Source organism: Erythrolamprus reginae, chromosome 7 (genome assembly GCF_031021105.1).
Source record: "Erythrolamprus reginae isolate rEryReg1 chromosome 7, rEryReg1.hap1, whole genome shotgun sequence".
Lineage (NCBI taxonomy): Eukaryota > Metazoa > Chordata > Lepidosauria > Squamata > Dipsadidae > Erythrolamprus > Erythrolamprus reginae.
In genome coordinates, this window is record NC_091956.1 from 74,685,047 (window position 1) to 74,704,863 (window position 19,817).

Consider the following 19,817-nt stretch of genomic DNA (forward strand, 5'->3'; position numbering starts at 1 on the left):
CATACAAATCTAATAAATAATAATAATAATAATAACAACAACAACAACAACAATAACAACGATGTTTTTGTTTTTTCAGCACAAAGACATAGAAAATAAAAAAGGAAAATAACTTTTTTTTTCAAAGTTTCAATTGTAGCTTTACTTCTGAATTGCAAAATTGATTGATTGGTATAACTTATGCAATGTATGTACTACTATGTTGGCAGATGATATTTGGGTTGTTTCCAAGACTTTGAACTTTGAACCCATGGACACTTTCATTGCGTATAGCGTTTTCTTTGGACCATCCTCTAATAATGAAGTGGAGTTGGAGCCTCTTAATGGTTATAGCCCATCAAATTGGCGCTCAGATAGTAAGTTTCTGCTTAATGTTTTTTCCCTCTGTAAGGTTTTAGAATAGATTATTCAAAATATGACTAACTCTCTAATATGCCACAAAACGGAATTCTAACAGCTTTTACTGGAAAAATTATCATTGAATCTGATCAGCTCTTTAAAAGACAGTGGGAAATCTTAGTTCGGGGCATTTGGTAAGTGGGAAAATCTAAACAGCCAAAATATTTTACTTATCCACAGGATATTTTGCTGCAAGTGTAATATGTTTTCTTGAAAATTATCTTAATTCATGGTCATCTTGAGAAAATTAAATATTTTTACAACTTAGATTAAACTCAAGTATAACCAGTGAAGGGCTACCAAATTTTTTACTACCACACTGTGGGCATGGCTTATGCAGGATGCCCTGCATTTTCTTTCAACATCTTTCAGTGCAAATTCACACTACTCACCAGAGCCTGCAAAACTTTTACCAGACCAATCCTTGAATACAGTTCATCTGTCTGGAACCCATACCACATCTTGGACATCAACACCCTAGAAAATGTCCAAAGATACTTCACCGGAAGAGCCCTTAACTCCTCCACTCGAAACAGAATGCCCTACGTAGACTATCAATCCTAGGTCTTGCAAGCTTAGAACCGTGACGCCTAAAACACGATCTAAGTATTGCCCACAAGATCATATGCTGCAACGTCCTGCCTGTCAATGACTACTTCAGCTTCAACCGCAACAACACAAGAGCACGCAACAAATTCAAACTTAATATTAACCGCTCCAAACTTGACTGTAAAAAATATGACTTTAACAATCGAGTTGTCGAAGCGTGGAACTCATTGCCGGACTCAATAGTGTCAACCCCTAACCCCCAACATTTCTCCCTTAGACTATCCACGATTGACCTCTCCAGGTTCCTAAGAAGTCAGTAAGGGGCGTACATAAGTGCACTAGCCTGCCTTCCGTCCCCTGTCCAATTGTCTCTCCTTATCTCATATACCATATATCTTTCCTTCCTTTCATATATCTTCTCCTCTACTTTTATATCTTTTCTTTATATATAATACCTCATGTCTATCCTCTTCAATATGTATTGTGTATTGGACAAAATAAATAAATACATAAATAAAAATAAATAAATAAAATTGGGTCCTCTGGGGTGGAGCCCCATTTTCTCTACCCCACTGCACCTATGAGTATAACATATACACTTTGAAAAGATTAATGGGAAAGAGGAGCTAGAGTACAGAAAATGGATTGAACTGAATGAAATGAAACCCAGTTACATGCTTTTCTTACAGAAACATTTACGTGGTATGTGAAGAGATGGGCGGGAGGGAATCAAATATATCCTTATTAACCAGACAAAATTATTTAATCATATGTCTTCAGTTCCAGGGAACAACATAGGAATAGTAATTTTTTAGAGGCAAGTCATTTCGGAAAATTTTTGCTTTGAGAGCAAGGAAATACAACAGCCCCTAACTAATCCATGAGTATTGAAACAAATTAGATTATATCTCCCATGCTTATTATTCACCTTAAAAACTATTGTTACAATTGATATTGGTATGCATACTAGTGCCTTTCTTGTCTTTTTGAATTGAATATAACTTAGGATTCAAATGGTTTGTAGCCAAATTCATCTCTAAATATCTATTTGTTATATTTTCTTTCTTAGTGATTGTTCATGCCTTGTTTGTGTGTAATGCTAGCACTGAACTCACCAATTTGAGAAATATACAGGAAAATGTATCAATTACTTTACCAATCATGCAACATCTACTTACAAAGTAAGAAGTGATACTATCTTTTAAAAAGTAACAAGATTTGTACATTCATTGATATTTGAATTATTTGACTGGAAACATATTTTACTTCTGGTGCTAAGTTCTAAATAGGTTCTAATTTCCTTGCATTTTAGGGGTTTCAAAGAATTGTTTCCAAAAAGCCAAGAAAGAAAGCAAAGGTTTAAACCACCAGCGCTGAATACAAATGCAATAAAGTTTGAAGCTTTCAGCCCAGAAATAATTACGAATCTTGCTGATAAAATTATTCAAGCTTTTCAGCTAAATAAAGATCAGGCCACAGCAATGATGCAGATTGGTGCCATGATGACATCTCAAATAAACACAGAAACAGCAAAGCATCCGACATTTCCAATAACAATAATACATGGTAAATTATTTCACGAGCTTCTCTCTCTTTTTTGCTTCCTCAGTCCTATATTCCAGAGTTCCCCAATGTTTCCAGCTTTGGAAGTGGGACGATTCATGTGAGGGGCCGAGAAGTGTGCATGCGGGCTACCTTTGAAAAGTCTTTCGGAAACTTCAGATCATGCAGAATGCAGCTGCGAGAGCAGTCATGGGCTTCCCTAGGTATGCCCATGTATCACCAACACTCCGCAGTCTGCATTGGCTGCCGATCAATTTCCGGTCACAATTCATAGTGTTGGTTATGACCTTTAAAGCCCTTCATGTCACCGGACCAGATTATCTCCGAGACTGCCTTCTGCCGCCCGAATCCCAGCGACCGATTAGGTCCCAAAGAGTGGGCCTTCTCCAGGTCCCGTCAACTAAACAATGTCGGATGGTGGGCCCCAGGGGAAGAGCCCAACTCTCTGGAACCAATTCCCCCCAGAGATTAGAACTGCCCCTACTCTCCCTGCCTTTCGTAAACTCCTTAAAACCCACCTTTGTCGTCAGGCATGGGGAAACTGAATCACCTCCCCCGTGCATGTACAATTTATGCATGGTATGTTTGTGTGTATGTTTGTTTAGTAAATGGGTTTTTTAAAATATTTTAAATTAGATTTAGATTTGCCATGTTGTATCCTGTTGTGAGCCGCCCCGAGTCTGCGGAGAGGGGCGGCATACAAATGTAAATAATAAATAAATTAAATAAATAAATGCAACTCAATTTACACAAGCAGTGTGCAAACATGCATGTCATTCACTTAAATGGAGCGTGCACACTTGCTGCCTATTTCCTCCACCCAGTTGCAAACCCCTCACAGCCCACAGGTTAATTATGCTATATCCAGTCTATATTTTAAATAAAGCATCTTCAATTTTGTCTGTCGTCTCTAAACCTTTTTTCAGGATTTTAATTTAGATTTTTTAAAAAACTATTATCAACCATTTATAGTCACAAACATTTGAACTGTATACCGTACTATGGTAGATTTGTATTCCATCTTGCAGCTTCCCATGTAAATCTACTCTAGAAGGTTAGGGTTTTGTCATAACCATACTTGGTTGCAATGGGGAGGAAACTAAGAATTTTATTTCGGTTTATTTAGGATAACTTATACTGAATAGGTTTTATTACAATCCACTTCAATATCCACTGACCTGCAGGTTAAATAGAAAGATGTAAGAACATAAGGACATAAGAAGAGCCATGCTGAATCAGGCCAAAGCCCATCGAGTCCAGCATTCTGTGTCACACAGTGGCCCACCAATTGTACGTGGGGATCTTGAGCAGAAAGAGAAGGCAAAACCCTCCCTTTCCCTTGACCCCCAGCCAGTGTTCCCTCTAATTTTTTTGGGGGGTGGGCGGAAAAGTATAGTGTCTGAGCGGCAGTCCCTTCAGGACTGGGCGGCACGGAAATAATAAATAAACAAACAAGCAAACAAACAAAAAACTCACCCTGTTTTGCCTAAGAGAATTTCAAAATAAAATACTGTACTGTGTGTCTATAACAGTGAGCTCATAATAGAGCAAATCTATCAATATCAAAATGCCACTTAAATAGTTGAGCTAGTTTCAAACTAGATTTTGATTTTCTTTCTCTCTTCCTTACTCCCATTCTTTTTCTTTCTCTTTTCCTTCCTCTCTTTTTTCTATCTGTTTCTCTCTCTTCCTCTCTCTCTCCTTCCCTCTCACTCTTTCCCTCTCGGCTTCTGGGCAGGTTTGGAAAACTCTGAGTTGATGATGATTTTTAAGTGAGCGATTGCTCACTGCTCAGCTTAGAGGGAACGATGCCCCCAGCAAATGGTGCGCAAGGGAATCCTGCCTGCCTCAACCAACATAGAGGCGGCACATGGACATCCATTTCAATAACCTCCAATACACTTGGCAGCCATGAATCTGTCTAATCCTGCCTTGAAGCTATCAAGGCTGACAGCTGTCACGACCTCTTCTGGAAGTGAATTCCATAAACCAACGACCCTCTGGGTGAAGAAATATTTCCCTTTATTTGTCCTCACTTTCTTACCTATGAGCTTTAGGGAGGGCCCCCTCATCCTAGTATTATGCGATAGAGAAAAGACTTTTTCTCTATCCACCTTTTCTATCCCATGCATGATTTTACTCACTTCGATCAAGTCACCCCTTAAACGCCGTCTTTCAAGGCTGAAGAGACCAAGGCGTTGCAACCTGGTTGCATAAGGCAGGTGTTCTATTTCCTTGATCATTCTTGTTGCCCTTTTTTGTATCTTTTCCAGTTCCATTATATCCTTGGAACTGGAAAAGGTGCAAAGATATGTTCTACCTACACAGAATTACACAGAGAGAATATTATCTGAATCTTCTCATTATCCTAGCATAAATTCCAAGCTTAATTACAAGCCATAAATCAAAGACTACCTGTATTGCAATCATTACATTACTCAGCTTTCTATTCTAATTCAAATATTACATTTCAGCTAATTAGACACAATCACTATATGGTATATACAGCTAAGAATACTTAGTTTTGTTTTCTCAGGATGAATGTTTGATTTCTCTAACCTCCTTAATGCTTAGCCCAGTTTCAAAGAAAATACCTGAAAAAATACTACACAATATGTTTGATTCTGTGAATGTACTTAATTTATTCAACTCCAAATGTAGGTGTATTTGGATCCGGAAAAAGCTTATTGCTGGCTATTGTTATTTTATTTCTGACCCAAATATTTGAAATCCACGAAGCAGCTAACAGCAAACGGTCAGTGCCATGGAAAATATTAGTTTCTTCTTCTACCAATGTTGCTGTAGACAGAATATTATTGAGGTTAGTAATTTAGAAATCATGCTCAAATTGTTTCCATAAAATATGTTTCCCCCCAGTAATAATGTATGTGCATACGTATTTTTCGCTCCATAAGACGCAGTTTTTTTCCTCCCAAAGTAGGATGAAAAATCAGCCTCGTCTTATGGAGCGAAGATGCAGGCAGGGAGGGGGGGGGGAGGCTGCGAATTCGGAAGCGCCATCCCGCCGGCTGGCTGGCTAGCTGCTGCCTGGCCCACCGTTCCCCGTAAGCTACGCCCGTGAGCAGGCGTGCACCCCCAAATACACCCGAGCGCCCTTTTCCATGGGCGCGTGCTCCCCATCCCCCTGCCAGCCCGCGGGGAGGTGGGCGGGGGCGGGGAGGTGTGGCAATAGGAGTAAAGGGAGCCGCGGCCGCCCCTGCCTCCCCACGGTGCCTCCGGCCAAATGCGCCCCTGGCTTCTCCATGCTGCCCTATTGCCCGCCCGATCCGCCTCCTCTGCCACCTCCTGCGTTGGGGCGCGATCTGCCTCCTCTCCTTCGCTGCCTCCTCCTGCCTTGGGGCGCAATCTGCCCCCTCTCCAACGTCGCTGCCTTCTGCCTTGGGGCGCGATTCGCCCCCTCTCCTCCTCCGCCGCCGCCTTCTGCCTTGGGGCGCGATTCGCCCCCTCTCCTCCTCCGCCGCCCCCTGCCTTGGGTGAGCAATCCGGGAGTCCGGGACAGGGTGGCTTTACGCCATGAAGAGAAAACGGCCGACTTTTCCCTGCTGCCGGAGCCGTTTCCTCTTCATGGCGCAAAGCCACACAGTCCCGGACTCCGGGATTGCTCGTCCAAGGCAGGAAGCGGCGGCGGAGGAGAGGGGGCGGATCGCGCCCCAAGGCAGAAGGCGGCGGCGGCGGAGGAGAGGGGGCGAATCGCGCCCCAAGGCAGAAGGCAGCCATCTGCCCAGACAGAAAGGAAACAAGAGAGAGAAAGTGAGAAGAAGAGAGAGAAAGAGGGGGAGAGAGAGAGAAAGAGAGAGGGGGAGAGAGAGAAAGAGAGGGAGAAAGAGAGTGGGAGAGGGGGGAGAGATAGCAAGAGAGGGAGAGAGAGAAAGAGAGAGGGAGAGGGGGGAGAGAGAGGGAGAGGGGGGAGAGATAGCAAGAGGGGGGAGAGAAAGAGGGAGGGAGAGAGAGGAGATAAAGAAAGAGGAGAGAGAGAAAGGAAGAGAAAGAAAGAAAGAGGGATAGAAAGAGAGAGAGAGAGAGTGAGAGATGCTCAGTGAGCCTTTCTTTGAAGTTGCCTTTCTTTCTTTCTTTCTTTCTTTCCTTCTTTCTTTTTCTCTCTTGCTCTCTTGCTCTTTCATTCTTTTTTCTTTCTCTTGCTTTCTTTCTCTCCTTCCTTCCCTCATTCCATTTCTTTCATTCCCCCTCTCTATTTTTATTTCTCTTTCATTTTCTTTCTTTCTCTCTTTCTTGCTTTCTTTCTTTCTCTTTTTCTTTCTCTCTTTTACCTTCCCTTCCTCTATTTCTTCTTTTCTTTCTCCTTCCTACCTTCTTCCCTCCCTCCCTTCAGTCCTTCCTCTCTTACTCTCCCCTTTCATAAGTTTCCTTGCTTCCTTCCTCTGTTCCTGTCCCTTCCCCCTTTCTTTCTTTCTTTCTTTCTTTCCTTCCTTCCTTCCTTTCCTCCCTCCATTTCTTGCTTTCCTTTTCCTTCCTCCCTTCTTCCCTCCCTCACTCCCTTCTTTCACTCCTTCCTCTCTTCCTCTCCCCTTTTTGGCTCAAAATATTTTTTTCCTATTTTCCTCCTCTAAAATCTAGGTGCGTCTTATCAGCAGGTGCGTCTTATAGAGCGAAAAATACGGTAATTAATCTTGATGTGCTCTTCTGTTTTTGCAAACAAATCAAATGCAGCATTTTGTTTTTCTTCTGGGTAGCAACCTAAAATGCTACTTTGGTGAGTTCTAAAAGCACTTTCTAATCAGACTTTCACATTTATGAGAATACTTGTAAACACCAGTTTAATCTATTTATTTATTTATTCAATTTTTATGCCGCCCTTCTCCTTAGACTCAGGGCGGCTTACAACATGTTAGCAATAGCACTTTTTTTAACAGAGCCGGCATATTGCCCCCACAATCCGGGTCCTCATTTTACCCACCTCGGAAGGATGGAAGGCTGAGTCAACCTTGAGCCGGTGACGAGATTTGAACCACTGACCTTCAGATGTACAAGTCAGCTTCAGTGGCCTGCAGTACAGCACTCTACCTGCTAGAAAACATTCTAAAGGCTTATAGCTTATGATAATCAATTTAGAAAAACTGAAAAATGAAATGAATGTTACTGGAGTTTCTTTGGAATCTTGCAATTCTATGAACATATAATGAAATTTGAACCAAACTCGAGCGGTTTTCTGAATCTCCTCTTCTATTTATCTCTGCCACAGTGACAAAATGATTAATGTAGCAAGTTTATTATTTATTATTATTTATTAATCAGATTCGTATGCCGCCCCTCTCCGCAGACTCGGGGCGGCTCACAGCAATAACAATACAATATAAAACAAATCTAATATTTAAGTTAATTTAAAAACCCCAATTTAAAACCAATCATACATACTAGCAAAAAGTTTATACCCAAATGCCTCCGATTCATAGTCCCTTTGCAGAGTAAAAGGAGCATTAATATGTCCAAAGCTGAAGTATTCAGTGGAAAGATTTACCACTCAGAAAAACTGCTTATGCATGTCCCCCTTCACTGTCCTGTGGCAATTTGGTGTAGTGGTTAAGGTATCAGACTAGAAACCAGGACACTATGAGTATACCACACTATACTTCTAGTCCTGCTTCACACACTGTCTTGGGAAGATGGTACTAGTAAACTACTACCATAATCTTGCCAAGAAAACTGCAAGTAATCAGTAATCAACACTGCTGGTAATCAACACTGACTCAAAGGAGTCACACACACATACACTCACACAAAAGCTCCACTTCCCTATCCTTTGTGAAGGATATTCCAGTGTGATAGCTCAGATTTGCACAGGAACATTTCAATTTATAAAGTGATGCATTTTAAGGACCATGAATAAATGTAAATGAAAGGATAAACATTTCTTTAAAGATATTTCAAATAATAAATTATTGTTTATTTCAGCCTACTTGACATTGGATTTGAAGACTTCATTAGAGTGGGAAGCATTAGAAAAATTGCAAAGCCAATTCTTCCTTATAGGTAAATGTTTAATCGGGGCCATGAGTCACCTGTGGGTCTACAAGGAGCCTTTGATCAAGCAAGAGTTTGTGTAGAGCAGGGCTGTCAAGTCTTGTGGCTTGCAGGCTGGGTGTGTCACACACAGGCCACATCAGTTTAGTGAAGTAGGGGGATCATGATACATCACATGACAACATCATACGACGTGAGTTTGACACCCCTGGTGTACAGACACAAGCATAGACCACTGAAGCCTTTGGACTTCTGGTAGCCCAGTTACGCTGGTTTTTGCTGTCCTCAGCCTACAGGAAAGCCTCCTGAACCTTGGGGACCTTTCTGAGGACAGCAAAAAAAAGTAAGGGAACAAACTTCCAATTGTTGGGCCATCTTTCACCCTCCCCAGGCTTCAGGAAAGCCTCCTGAATCTTGGGGAAGTCAAAAAACATGAATTTTTCTATGGTTTTAATGTTAATTACATTCTGTTGTTTGGTCATTTTAAAATACAGTGATACCTCGTCTTACAAACGCCTCGTCATACAAACTTTTCGAGATACAAACCTGGGGTTTAAGATTTTTTTGCCTCTTCTTACAAACTATTTTCATCTTCCAAACCCACCACTGCTGCTGGGATGCCCCACCTCCGGACTTGGTTGCCAGCGAAGCATTTTTGCGCTGCTGGGATTTCCCTGAGGCTCCCCTCCATGGGAAACCCCACCTCCGGACTTCCGTGTTTTTGCAGGGGAATCCCAGCAGTGCAAAAACAGGCGCTTCGCTGGCAATGTAAGTCTGGAGGTGAGGTTTCCCAGCGAGGGGAGCCTCAGTGAAATCGCAGCATCGCAAAAACACCGAAGTCCGGAGGTGGGATTTTCAAGGACTTTGGTGTTTTTGCGATGCTGCGATTTCACTGATGCTTCCTTCGCTGGGAAACCCCACCTCCAGACTTCCGTTGCCAGCGAAATGCTCGTTTATGCGATGCTGGGATTCCCCTGCAGCATCGCAAAAACATGGAAGTCCGGAGGTGGGGTTTACCATGGAGGGGAGCCTCATGGGAATCCCAGCAGTGCAAAAATGGGCGCTTCGGCTGGCAAAGGGGGTGATTTTTGGGCTTGCACGCATTAATCACTTTTCCATTGATTCCTATGGGAAACATTGTTTCATCTTACAAACTTTTCACCTTAAGAACCTCGTCCTGGAACCAATTAAGTTTGTAAGACAAGGTATCACTGTATTTTTTTTAACATTTGTTTTGATTTCTATAAGCTAATCTGGAAGAAACTGGTGTAAAATGTTCATTTTAAAACAAATATATGAGCTGCTTAGAATCATGTGTTTGAGATAGTTAGCCCAATAAATCTAATAAGTAAATAAATTCTTGCTGGCTACTATCTGTGAAAAATGTTTGAATGCACTCATGTGTGAACTCATAAGTTCTAACATACGTTGATGCTTATAATTTATTATTTGGGTATAAATATAATTTTTTTACACAAAGCAGACTAGATTCTGTTCTTAACATAAATTGATGCTTATAATTTATTATTTGGGTATAAATATAATTTTTTTACACAAAGCAGACTAGATTCTGTTCTTAACATAAGTTGATGCGTATAATTTATTATTTGTGTATAAATATAATTTTTTACACAAAGCTCATTCAGACTAGATTCTGTTCTTTATTCCATAAACAATATGCCATGCTACGTTTTGAGGCATGGGTGACTGGATCATCTCTTAGATTTCAGCTTCCACCTAAAGTAGAAGCCACAATCTTTTGTGAAGAGAGATCTTTTCATTTGTACACTAATCCATTCAGTATTATTCCCTAAAAAAATGCAATATGTTAAAGCTTGCATGCTGACTCGGGATCTGAAAATGAACAGCTGAAAGAATTACTTGCTTTGATGAAGGAGGATTTAAGCCCAGTGGAAAAAATGTATGTGAAGAAAACTATTGAACTACATAAACTGGGCACCAATAAAGCTTCCCTGAGAAAGGTAATTATGAAGTGTATTCTCATGTGCTCAATAAGTAGCATAGCTTATTATTATTATTATTATTATTAGTAGTAGTAGTAGTAGTAGTAGTAGTACAGTGTTCCCTCGATTTCCGCGGGGGATGCGTTCCGAGACCACCCGCAAAAGTCGAATTTCCGCGAAGTAGAGGTGCGGAAGTAAATACACTATTTTTGGCTATGAACAGTATCACAAACCTTCCCTTAACACTTTAAACCCCTAAATTGCAATTTTCCATTCCCTTAGCAACCATTTAGATTATTACTCACCATGTTTATTTATTAAAGTTTATTTAAAAAAATATTTATTAAAGGCAGATGAAAGTTTGGCGATGACATATGATGTCATCGGGCGGGAAAAACCGTGGTATAGGGAAAAAAACCTTTTTTTAAATTAATATTTTTGAAAAACCGTGGTATAGACATTTCGCAAAGTTTGAACCCGCGAAAATCGAGGGAACACTGTAGTAGTAGTAGTAGAATGCTTTAGTTAAATGGTACAATGTGGCATATAAAAATCATTTGGAAAGAAAAGACAATAAAAAAAGACACTGAAGTATTTAAAAAAATCATAGAATGTGCAGAACTAGATATGATGACCAAACGTTTAAATAATCAAACTGAAAAAGAATTTTATAAAATATGGAATAAAGTATATGACTGGTGGAATTTTAAAAATGGTATTAACAATTAACTATAAGATAGAATGAAATAGTATATAGAATAACTAACTTAGAAGTGTATATTCTTTCATTTCTTTTTCTTTTGTATTACTAAAAATCTCTCCTTTTTCCTTTTGTAGAAGTATAGAATATTTTAAAATATAAAGAAATTTAATTTATAAGTTTAATATTATAAATATAGAGTTGAATTCAACAAGAATGTAACTTACATGGGTGGCATTTCTGCTTTGATCTGACTACAGTAGCTCCTTAAATGTTTAGTGTTGTATGTCCTTGTTTGTCTTTTTGAAAATTAATAAAAATATATATTTTTAAAAAAATCATTTTATAAATCTACAGTAAAGTCATCTATGTCACGCTAAATATTGCCAGCCCTCAGAGACATTCAGTAATTAAAGAGTTAACTTTGTGTGTTTTTACTAAGATCCTCCTATTATGATGTAATATCCTGCCAAAAACTAACATCGCTTCCTCCTACTTCATGCTAAAACTCCATTCTCCTTTTTACCTCTATCCTGTGAAGATATATTTGTTTTGTCCCTCGTGACATGTTTTATTTTTTACTTTTATCATAAAATAAATCTTGTTTTTGAACAAATGATTAAAGGCCTCATCCATCGCCTCCGCGGGGTTAATGTTCAAACGGACATTAATCACTTACAAACCGTGACAATCTAACCTAAAGCCATTGGAACATTAAGGATACAACTAAATCCTATGTAAAACGACAGTCTGGAACTGTAAATTCCTGAGTGAAAAATCATTCAGTTATTAAGAAAGTGAGGGAGTTGTTAGCACTTCTTTTTTGGATACAATAAATAACAACAACAACAACAACAACAATAATAATAATATAAAGTAATCAATCGTTTTTATTGATATACGTTACTGGAACATGGTATCATATGAATAAACAGAACTTGCATTTTTAGTCCTTGCATGTTTTACTAATTTTTAAAAGCAAATTTCAGGCACGGGAGTTATAGAATCAGCATCATGATTTCATGTTTGCTCATTAGGTTACATTATAAATTTGATTTTTTTTTATTGGTTGCACCATTTTTGAGTATAAACACATTCAATTACCAAATAAAGGAATCGAATTTTGGTTGTACAACTTGTTCATTATTTGTATGGGTATACAAATGCCTTTATGTTTCCTCTATTGATACAGGTGAAGGTAGTGGGATCTACCTGTGCTGCCTGCTCATTTCCGTGCATGAAAAGTCTTAAGTTTCCTATTGTGATTCTAGATGAGTGTAGTCAAATGACAGAACCATCCTCTCTGCTCCCAATTGCAAGGTATTCCATCGTTCTACTTTGTTATTTATTTATTTGACTTCTATGTCGCCCAATCCCAAAGGACTCAGGGTGTCTTATAATAATAATATAAATAGAAACACAAATAGATTCGGAGCAATAAAAAGAAGTCAAATATAATCTAAACTAAATAAAAACCCCATATTAAAAACCCGATTGATTATAAAGCAGTCATAACCACATACATACATACATACATACATACATACATACATACATACATACATACATACAATTCATACAGTGTGGGCCTGCCAGTTGTTAGTTCATGGTCCCCCAGGCCTGCTGGTAAAGCCAGGTCTTCATGGCCTTACGGAAGGCCAGCAGAGTGGGAACAGTATGGACATTGGGGGGTAGTTGGTTCCATAGAGCCAGGGCAACAACTCAATGACCAGCCTTGTAACTAAATTCTCAAAATGTGTTTCGATTTATAGTTTTGAATGTGGAAAGTTGATTCTTGTTGGAGATCCTAAACAGCTGCCACCTACCATTCAAGGGTCTGAAAGTGCACATGATAGTGGTTTGGAACAAACTCTCTTTGATCGACTCTGTTTAATGGTTTGTACTTCTAATATCTAATGTTTTTTATCAAATAACATTCCTTTTTTAGAACTTTAAAGGAAGATATTCTGTAGCCTACAGGCTTGGCTGGCATATTTGGTCATATTTGTAGATCAGATGAAAATATTCACAAATTACAAATAAAAACATAGTATATAAATATGTTTAGAAAAGCAAAACAAAGGTATGTGATCACTTATCTTAATTCTTCATTGGGGGGAAAAACCAAGTCTAAACATCATAAAGAACAATCCACACTTCAAAATTGCAGGTAAATTTAGCCTTTTGACTGCATTAAAAAATTACCTGTTCTCCATAGCTATGGATAAAGAGTTTATAACTCTTTGTATACTGAAACATTTTATAAACCAGAAGACAAATATATTTTCATCATTAACAGTTATATAGAACTAGGCTAATATCTTATTTATATCAGACATGTGATGATAGCAATGATAGCCCTAAAACTATGAATTAGTGTTCCAGTTCATGTTAGCAAGGATTTTATAATCAATTTACATATTTTCTGAAATAATGACCACTTTGTGAATTATTTTCCATAATGATACAATGGTCTGAAATCTGTCTCTGATAAAATTCCTAAACATTTTAAATGATTGGATTTACATTTTTTAAAATTATAGTATTTGTCCCATGACACAAAAGGCTTAATACTTTCCTAATGTATATTTTCATAACTGTTTGTCTTATTATCCTTATATTGTTGCATAAATTACTTACCACAAAAAGCCTGGCATAAAAAGAAATCTCAATATTTTATTATACAATAATAATTTATATGTTAGGCACCAAAAAATCAGTATCATTCTTCAAGTTGCAGCATAGACGATGTATTCAAATCTATACACAAGACTGGTTAACTAACAGCACTAATTTGGTGGTAGATAAGGGTCAAGGGAATTCAAGAGGGGACCAGCGATACAAGGACTATAAAGTGATGATGTGCCTAATTTCATCCCCTCTTAGCTCTGCCTGCTATTTTCCTACTTTTTTTATTTTATTTATTTATTTATTTATTTATTACATTACATTACATTACATTTATATGCCACCCCTCTCCGTAGACTTGGGGCGCCTCACAGCAATAATAAACAATATATAACAAATCTAATAATTTAAGAAAAACACTAAAAAACCCATTATTAAAAGCAAACATACACACAAACATACCATACATAAACTGCATAGGCCCGGGGGAGATGTTTCAATTCCCCCATCCCTAATGGCAGAGGTGGGTTTTAAGGAGTTTACGAAAGGCGAGGAGGGTGGGGGCAGTTCTAATCTCTGGGGGGAGCTGGTTCCAGAGGATCGGGGCTGCCACAGAGAAGGCTCTTCCCTGGGTCCCGCCAAACGGCAGTTTAGTTGACGGGACACGGAGAAGGCCAACTCTGTGAGACCTAATCGGTCGCTGGGATTCGTGCGGCAGAAGGCGGTCCCGGAGATATTCTGGCCCGATGCCATGAAGGGCTTTATAGGTCATAACCAACTATTTGAATTGTGACCGGAAACTGATCGGCAACCAATGCAGACTGTGGAGAGTTGATGTAACATGGGCATACCTAGGGAAGCCCATGATTGCTCTCGCAGCTGCATTCTGCACGATCTGAAGTTATACTATGTAATTGATAGCGTTAGTTATTTAACAGTGCTTTCCATTATTTTTGCTTTTTCTCCTTGCTATAATCACAGGGTTATGCACCTATATTACTTAGAACACAGTATCGTTGTCACCCTGTTATTGCTGCTATAACCAATGAGCTGTTTTATGAAGGAATTATGTTGAATGGAATTTCTGAAACAGATCGAAGTCCTCTCTTGGATTGGCTACCAACATTGTGTTTTTATAATGTTAATGGATCAGAACAAGTAAGTTATTGCATTAATTTAAGATAAGAAATTAATTTAAGATTAGAGTTAAGAATGTGTGGTTTTCATGTTCTTTTGTAAACCAAATTGTTTAGGACTTGTAGAATTTGTAAAAGAGATATCCATGAAGTAATTGTATCCTGAGCATGACATATCCATGGAATTTCTCCGTTCTGTGTTAGCAAATACTTCAAAAGAAAAGGATTTAGGGGTAGTGATTTCTGGGTGAACAGTGCAGTCAGGCAGTAGGGAAAGCAAGTAGGATGCTTGGCTGCATAGCTAGAGATATAACAAGCAGGAAGAGGGAGATTATGATCCCGCTATATAGAATGCTGGTGAGACCACATTTGGAATACTGTGTTCAGTTCTGGAGACCTCACCTACAAAAAGATATTGACAAAATTGAACGGGTCCAAAGACGGGCTACAAGAATGGTGGAAGATCTTAAGCATAAAACTTATCAGAAAAGACTTCATGAACTCAATCTGTATAGTCTGGAGGACAGAAGGAAAAGGGGGGACATTATCGAAACATTTAAATATGTTAAAGGGTTAAATAAGGTCCAGGAGGGAAGTGTTTTTAATAGGAAAGTGAACAGAAGAACAAGGGGACACAATTTGAAGTTAGTTGGGGGAAAGATCAAAAGCAACATGAGAAAATATAATTTTACTGAAAGAGTAGTAGATCCTTGGAACAAACTTCCAGCAGACGTGGTAGATAAATCCACAGTAACTGAATTTAAACATGCCTGGGATAAATATATATCCATCCTAAGATAAAATACAGAAAATAGTATAAGGGCAGACTAGATGGACCATGAGGTCTTTTTATGCCGTCAGACTTCTATGTTTCTATGTTTCATACACTCATGGCTAAAATTGTTAATTCATACAAATGAGCTTCCTCCTAGAGCACTTCTCTCAGTCTCATTTAATTGAGCATTCCAGTGGCAGACCTATGATAAATGTAACTTAATAAAAAGTCTTAAGTCAATAGTACTACATTTCATTATTCTGCCTAACAATCATATCACTGATTTCCCCCCCCCCCCATTATATAACCCAAAATCTGTTTTCTAGATCGAGGCAGACAACAGTTTCTACAATATGGCAGAATCGCTTTTCATTGTCAAGTTAATACAATCTCTGATCGCCAGCGGAGTGGAAGGATCTATGATTGGGGTGATAACTCTCTACAAATCCCAAATGAGCAAGGTATGTTTTAGTCACCAAAACAATTCCAGTAGTTTTGGATATCATCAATTTGATGTTTTTCAAACAAAATACTCTCCGTTTCAATTTGCTGTAAACTAATTGGGAATTTATCAGAGATGATTCTGTTTAAAATACTGTACACTATAAATTAAAAACTTGTAGTTTAGTATCTCAATTTTGAATGTAGTGCTTCTCCCATAACCATAAAAGTTTTCATTAATATTGGTGTTTTTAATGAGTTTTTTTCAACCTGCTCCAGTGGTAGACATTTTAAAAAGCATACATTATTACCCATAATTTTATTCATCCCAGCGACCAGTTAGGTCCCACAGAGTTGGCCTTCTCCGGGTCCCGTCGACTAAACAATGCCGTTTGGCAGGACCCAGGGGAAGAGCCTTCTCTGTGGCAGCCCCGACCCTCTGGAACCAACTCCCCCCAGAGATCAGAGTTGCCCCCACCCTCCTTGCCTTTTGTAAACTCTGTCATCAGGCATGGGGGAATTGAGATATTCCCTTCCCCTAGGCTTATAAAATTTATGCATGGTATGTCTGTGTGTATGATTGGTTTCTTAAATAAGGGTTATTTAAATTAACTTTATTAGATTTGTTCATATTGTTTCATTATTGTTAGCTGCCCCGAGTCTATGGAGAGGGGTGGCATACAAATCTAATAAATAAATAAATTTTATTCAATCTTATACAAAGGTGTAGACTGTCATGGATTTCATCTGTTTCTTTTCTCAGATCTGTAACTTGTTTGGTTCCATACACATGGATGCTGCCCAAATAAAAACCGTCCAGGTGTCCACAGTAGATGCTTTTCAGGGAGCAGAGAAAGAAATAATTGTTTTATCTTGCGTAAGGACGAGACAAGTTGGCTTCATAGATTCAGAAAAGAGAGTGAATGTGGCTCTGACTAGAGGAAAGAGACATTTATTTATAGTCGGAAATCTAAACTGTTTAAGGAAGAACAAATTATGGGGAAGTGTTATTCAGCACTGCACAGGTAAAGTAAGATATTTTAAAATACAAATTACTCATGTATTCATTATATTTATAGTCTGACTGATCTTTGAAATGCAAGAAATGGGGGGGACACCACCATAGTTCCCTCTAAGCTGAGCAGTGAGCAATCGCTCACTTAAAAATCATCATCAACTCAGAGTTTTCCAAACCTGCCCAGAAGCCGAGAGGGAAAGAGTGAGAGGGAAGGAGAGAGAGAGGAAGAGAGAGAAACAGATAGAAAAAAGAGAGGAAGGAAAAGAGAAAGAAAAAGAATGGGAGTAAGGAAGAGAGAAAGAAAATCAAAATCTAGTTTGAAACTAGCTCAACTATTTAAGTGGCATTTTGATATTGATAGAGTTGCCCTATTATGAGCTCACTGTTATAGACACACAGTACAGTATTTTATTTTGAAATTCTCTGAGGCAAAACAGGGTGGGTTTTTTATTTGTTTGTTTGTTTGTTTGTTTATTATTTCTGTGCTGCCCAGTCCCAAAGGGACTGCCGCTCAGACACTATACTTTTCCGCCCACCCCCCAAAAAAATTAGAGGGAACACTGGACACCACTCCAATATTATTTTTACAATAGTTATTGACATAGTCTGATTAGAGAGGGAATGGCTGGGTAAAATTGCATTCAAGTTTTTTGATCCACCAGAAACTTGACCCAAGCTCTCTGTGCTCAAGGTGATACAACAGTTTACAACAGTGGTTCCAAACACTGGGCCCACAGAGGGGCAATTTGATTTTTAATGGGGGCAATTAGAACCTAGTTTAAAACAAGTCAATGGCCTTTTAGGTTTCCTCCGCCTAGAGGAGTACAGTGATCCCTCACCACTTTGCAATTCACAGCTCGTGGCTTCAGTGCATCGTGGATTTCTGTGAGAGGCATATGCGCATGCGTAGTCAGGGGTTCGCTCTGTCTGCCGGGATTCTAGAGCTGCCTGGAAGTTGGGAGGCTGTGGCGGAGCTGAGGATGAAGTGGAAGGCTCACCGTCCTCTGCCTCGGTGTGTCAGAATGAAGCGGGGGGGGGGGCTTGGTGGCCGGAATTCTAGGGCTGCCCGGTGGGCAGGAGGCTGTGGTGGAGCCGAGGGGGAAGCAGAAGGCTCACCGTCCTCTGCCTCGGCGTGTCAGAATGAAGCGGGGGGGGAGGCCTTGGTGACTGGGATTCTAGGGCTGCCCGGTTGGCATGAGGCTGTGGTGGAGCCGAGGGGGAAGCGGAAGGCTCAATGTCCTCTGCCTTGGTGGCTTTTCTGTTCTGGATGGGATGATGGGAAGCAAGGCGGGCACTTTCTTTCTTCCCCTCTGGATCCCTGAACCTTCTTTCTTTCCCTCCGGAGCCCTGAACGCTTTCAAGGAAGCGGCAACCCTTTCATATTTCAAAAAAGCCTCGTGTCCCTACTTTGCGTTTTTTTGTTTATCGCGGTTGGTCCTGGAACGTAACCCCCGCGATAAACAAGGGATCACTGTACAGAATAGTAAGAATTATATCTAGAGTCTGCAGAGAGGGGCGGCATACAAATCTAATAAATAATAATAATAATAATAATAATAATAATAATAATAATAATAATAATATATCACGTGAACAGGGCATCAGGATTTCAGAGATGCTTAGGTGGGGCATCACCAAAAAAGGTTTGAAACCACTAGTTTACAACTTGGCAGACTGGTGAGGAAGTGGAGGTGGTTCTTTGTGAGCAGTAGGTGCGTACAGGAGCACATGCAACTTCAGTTGTGCGAGCAGAAAGGAAATGCACACATCGCTCGTATAAATAGAGCTGTGCACGCTTGCCCACCGCTTGCATGGCTCGGGGATTGGGGACCCCTTCTTTACAATTTTAAATTGTCTCCCTTTAAAGTCATCACTATATCTATCATGTACACAGGCCAGTGTGTTTAAAGTTTAACTGCTAATGTATAAATACACTATTCTGCTATTTATAGGGAGGAAAAATGGATTACAGCATGCTAACCAATGTGAGCAACAACTCAATGATATTGTTAAATCTTATTTCAAGAGAAAGATGGAAGAAGAAGCCACGATGAAAAAGAAAAAGTCTAAAAATGAATCAGTTTCTCAAAAAACAAACACATAACTATACTGAATTATAACGACGATTTCCTCTTGAAAATCAAGAATTACAGTTTTTATATTTTAAGTGCCTCCAATAATACTGTTAATGCATTAATGGTTTTTTTAAAAGTTTAACTATAATAAATAACCTTATAACAAAGTAATTTCTAGTGAAAACTAACTTACTAAGAACTGTACATTTCATGAAAATAAATTTTTTTTTACATATACTGCTGTTTTAATTCTTGAATTGCTCAATAAATACCATGGCAATAAATAAACACGTATTTAAAATATTTTTGATGCGTTTTTCAATAGGACAGAAATTTATTCATAAATAAAGGATTAGTTTTGTCTATTACAATATTATTATTATTATTATTATTATTATTATTATTATTATTATTATTATTATTATTTAGATTTGCATGCCGCCCTTCTCTGAAGACTCGGGGCGGCTCACAGGAATAGATAGCTACTTTCTGCAATCAGTTGTGTCAGATCATTGGAAAGAAAGTCCATACTTGGCTTTTTTTCTCCTCTTACAATTATATCACTTAGT

At 39.0% G+C, this 19,817-nt stretch overlaps 1 protein-coding gene across 1 annotated transcript in view; it reads left to right on the forward strand.

Moving 5' to 3' along the window:
• ZGRF1 (zinc finger GRF-type containing 1) overlaps window positions 1-19,549 on the forward strand; it is a 41,693-nt gene extending 22,144 nt beyond the window's left edge. Inside the window, exons 15-26 of the mRNA XM_070757873.1 lie at window positions 210-356; window positions 2,018-2,129; window positions 2,261-2,514; window positions 5,173-5,332; window positions 8,443-8,520; window positions 10,346-10,493; window positions 12,368-12,495; window positions 12,948-13,071; window positions 14,785-14,961; window positions 16,041-16,175; window positions 16,919-17,180; window positions 19,126-19,549. Of these exons, the coding sequence (XP_070613974.1) occupies window positions 210-356; window positions 2,018-2,129; window positions 2,261-2,514; window positions 5,173-5,332; window positions 8,443-8,520; window positions 10,346-10,493; window positions 12,368-12,495; window positions 12,948-13,071; window positions 14,785-14,961; window positions 16,041-16,175; window positions 16,919-17,180; window positions 19,126-19,277 (1,877 nt within the window). The 3' untranslated portion in view covers window positions 19,278-19,549. The remainder of the gene's footprint in view (window positions 1-209; window positions 357-2,017; window positions 2,130-2,260; window positions 2,515-5,172; window positions 5,333-8,442; window positions 8,521-10,345; window positions 10,494-12,367; window positions 12,496-12,947; window positions 13,072-14,784; window positions 14,962-16,040; window positions 16,176-16,918; window positions 17,181-19,125) is intronic.
• Window positions 19,550-19,817: the final 268 nt, after the last annotated feature.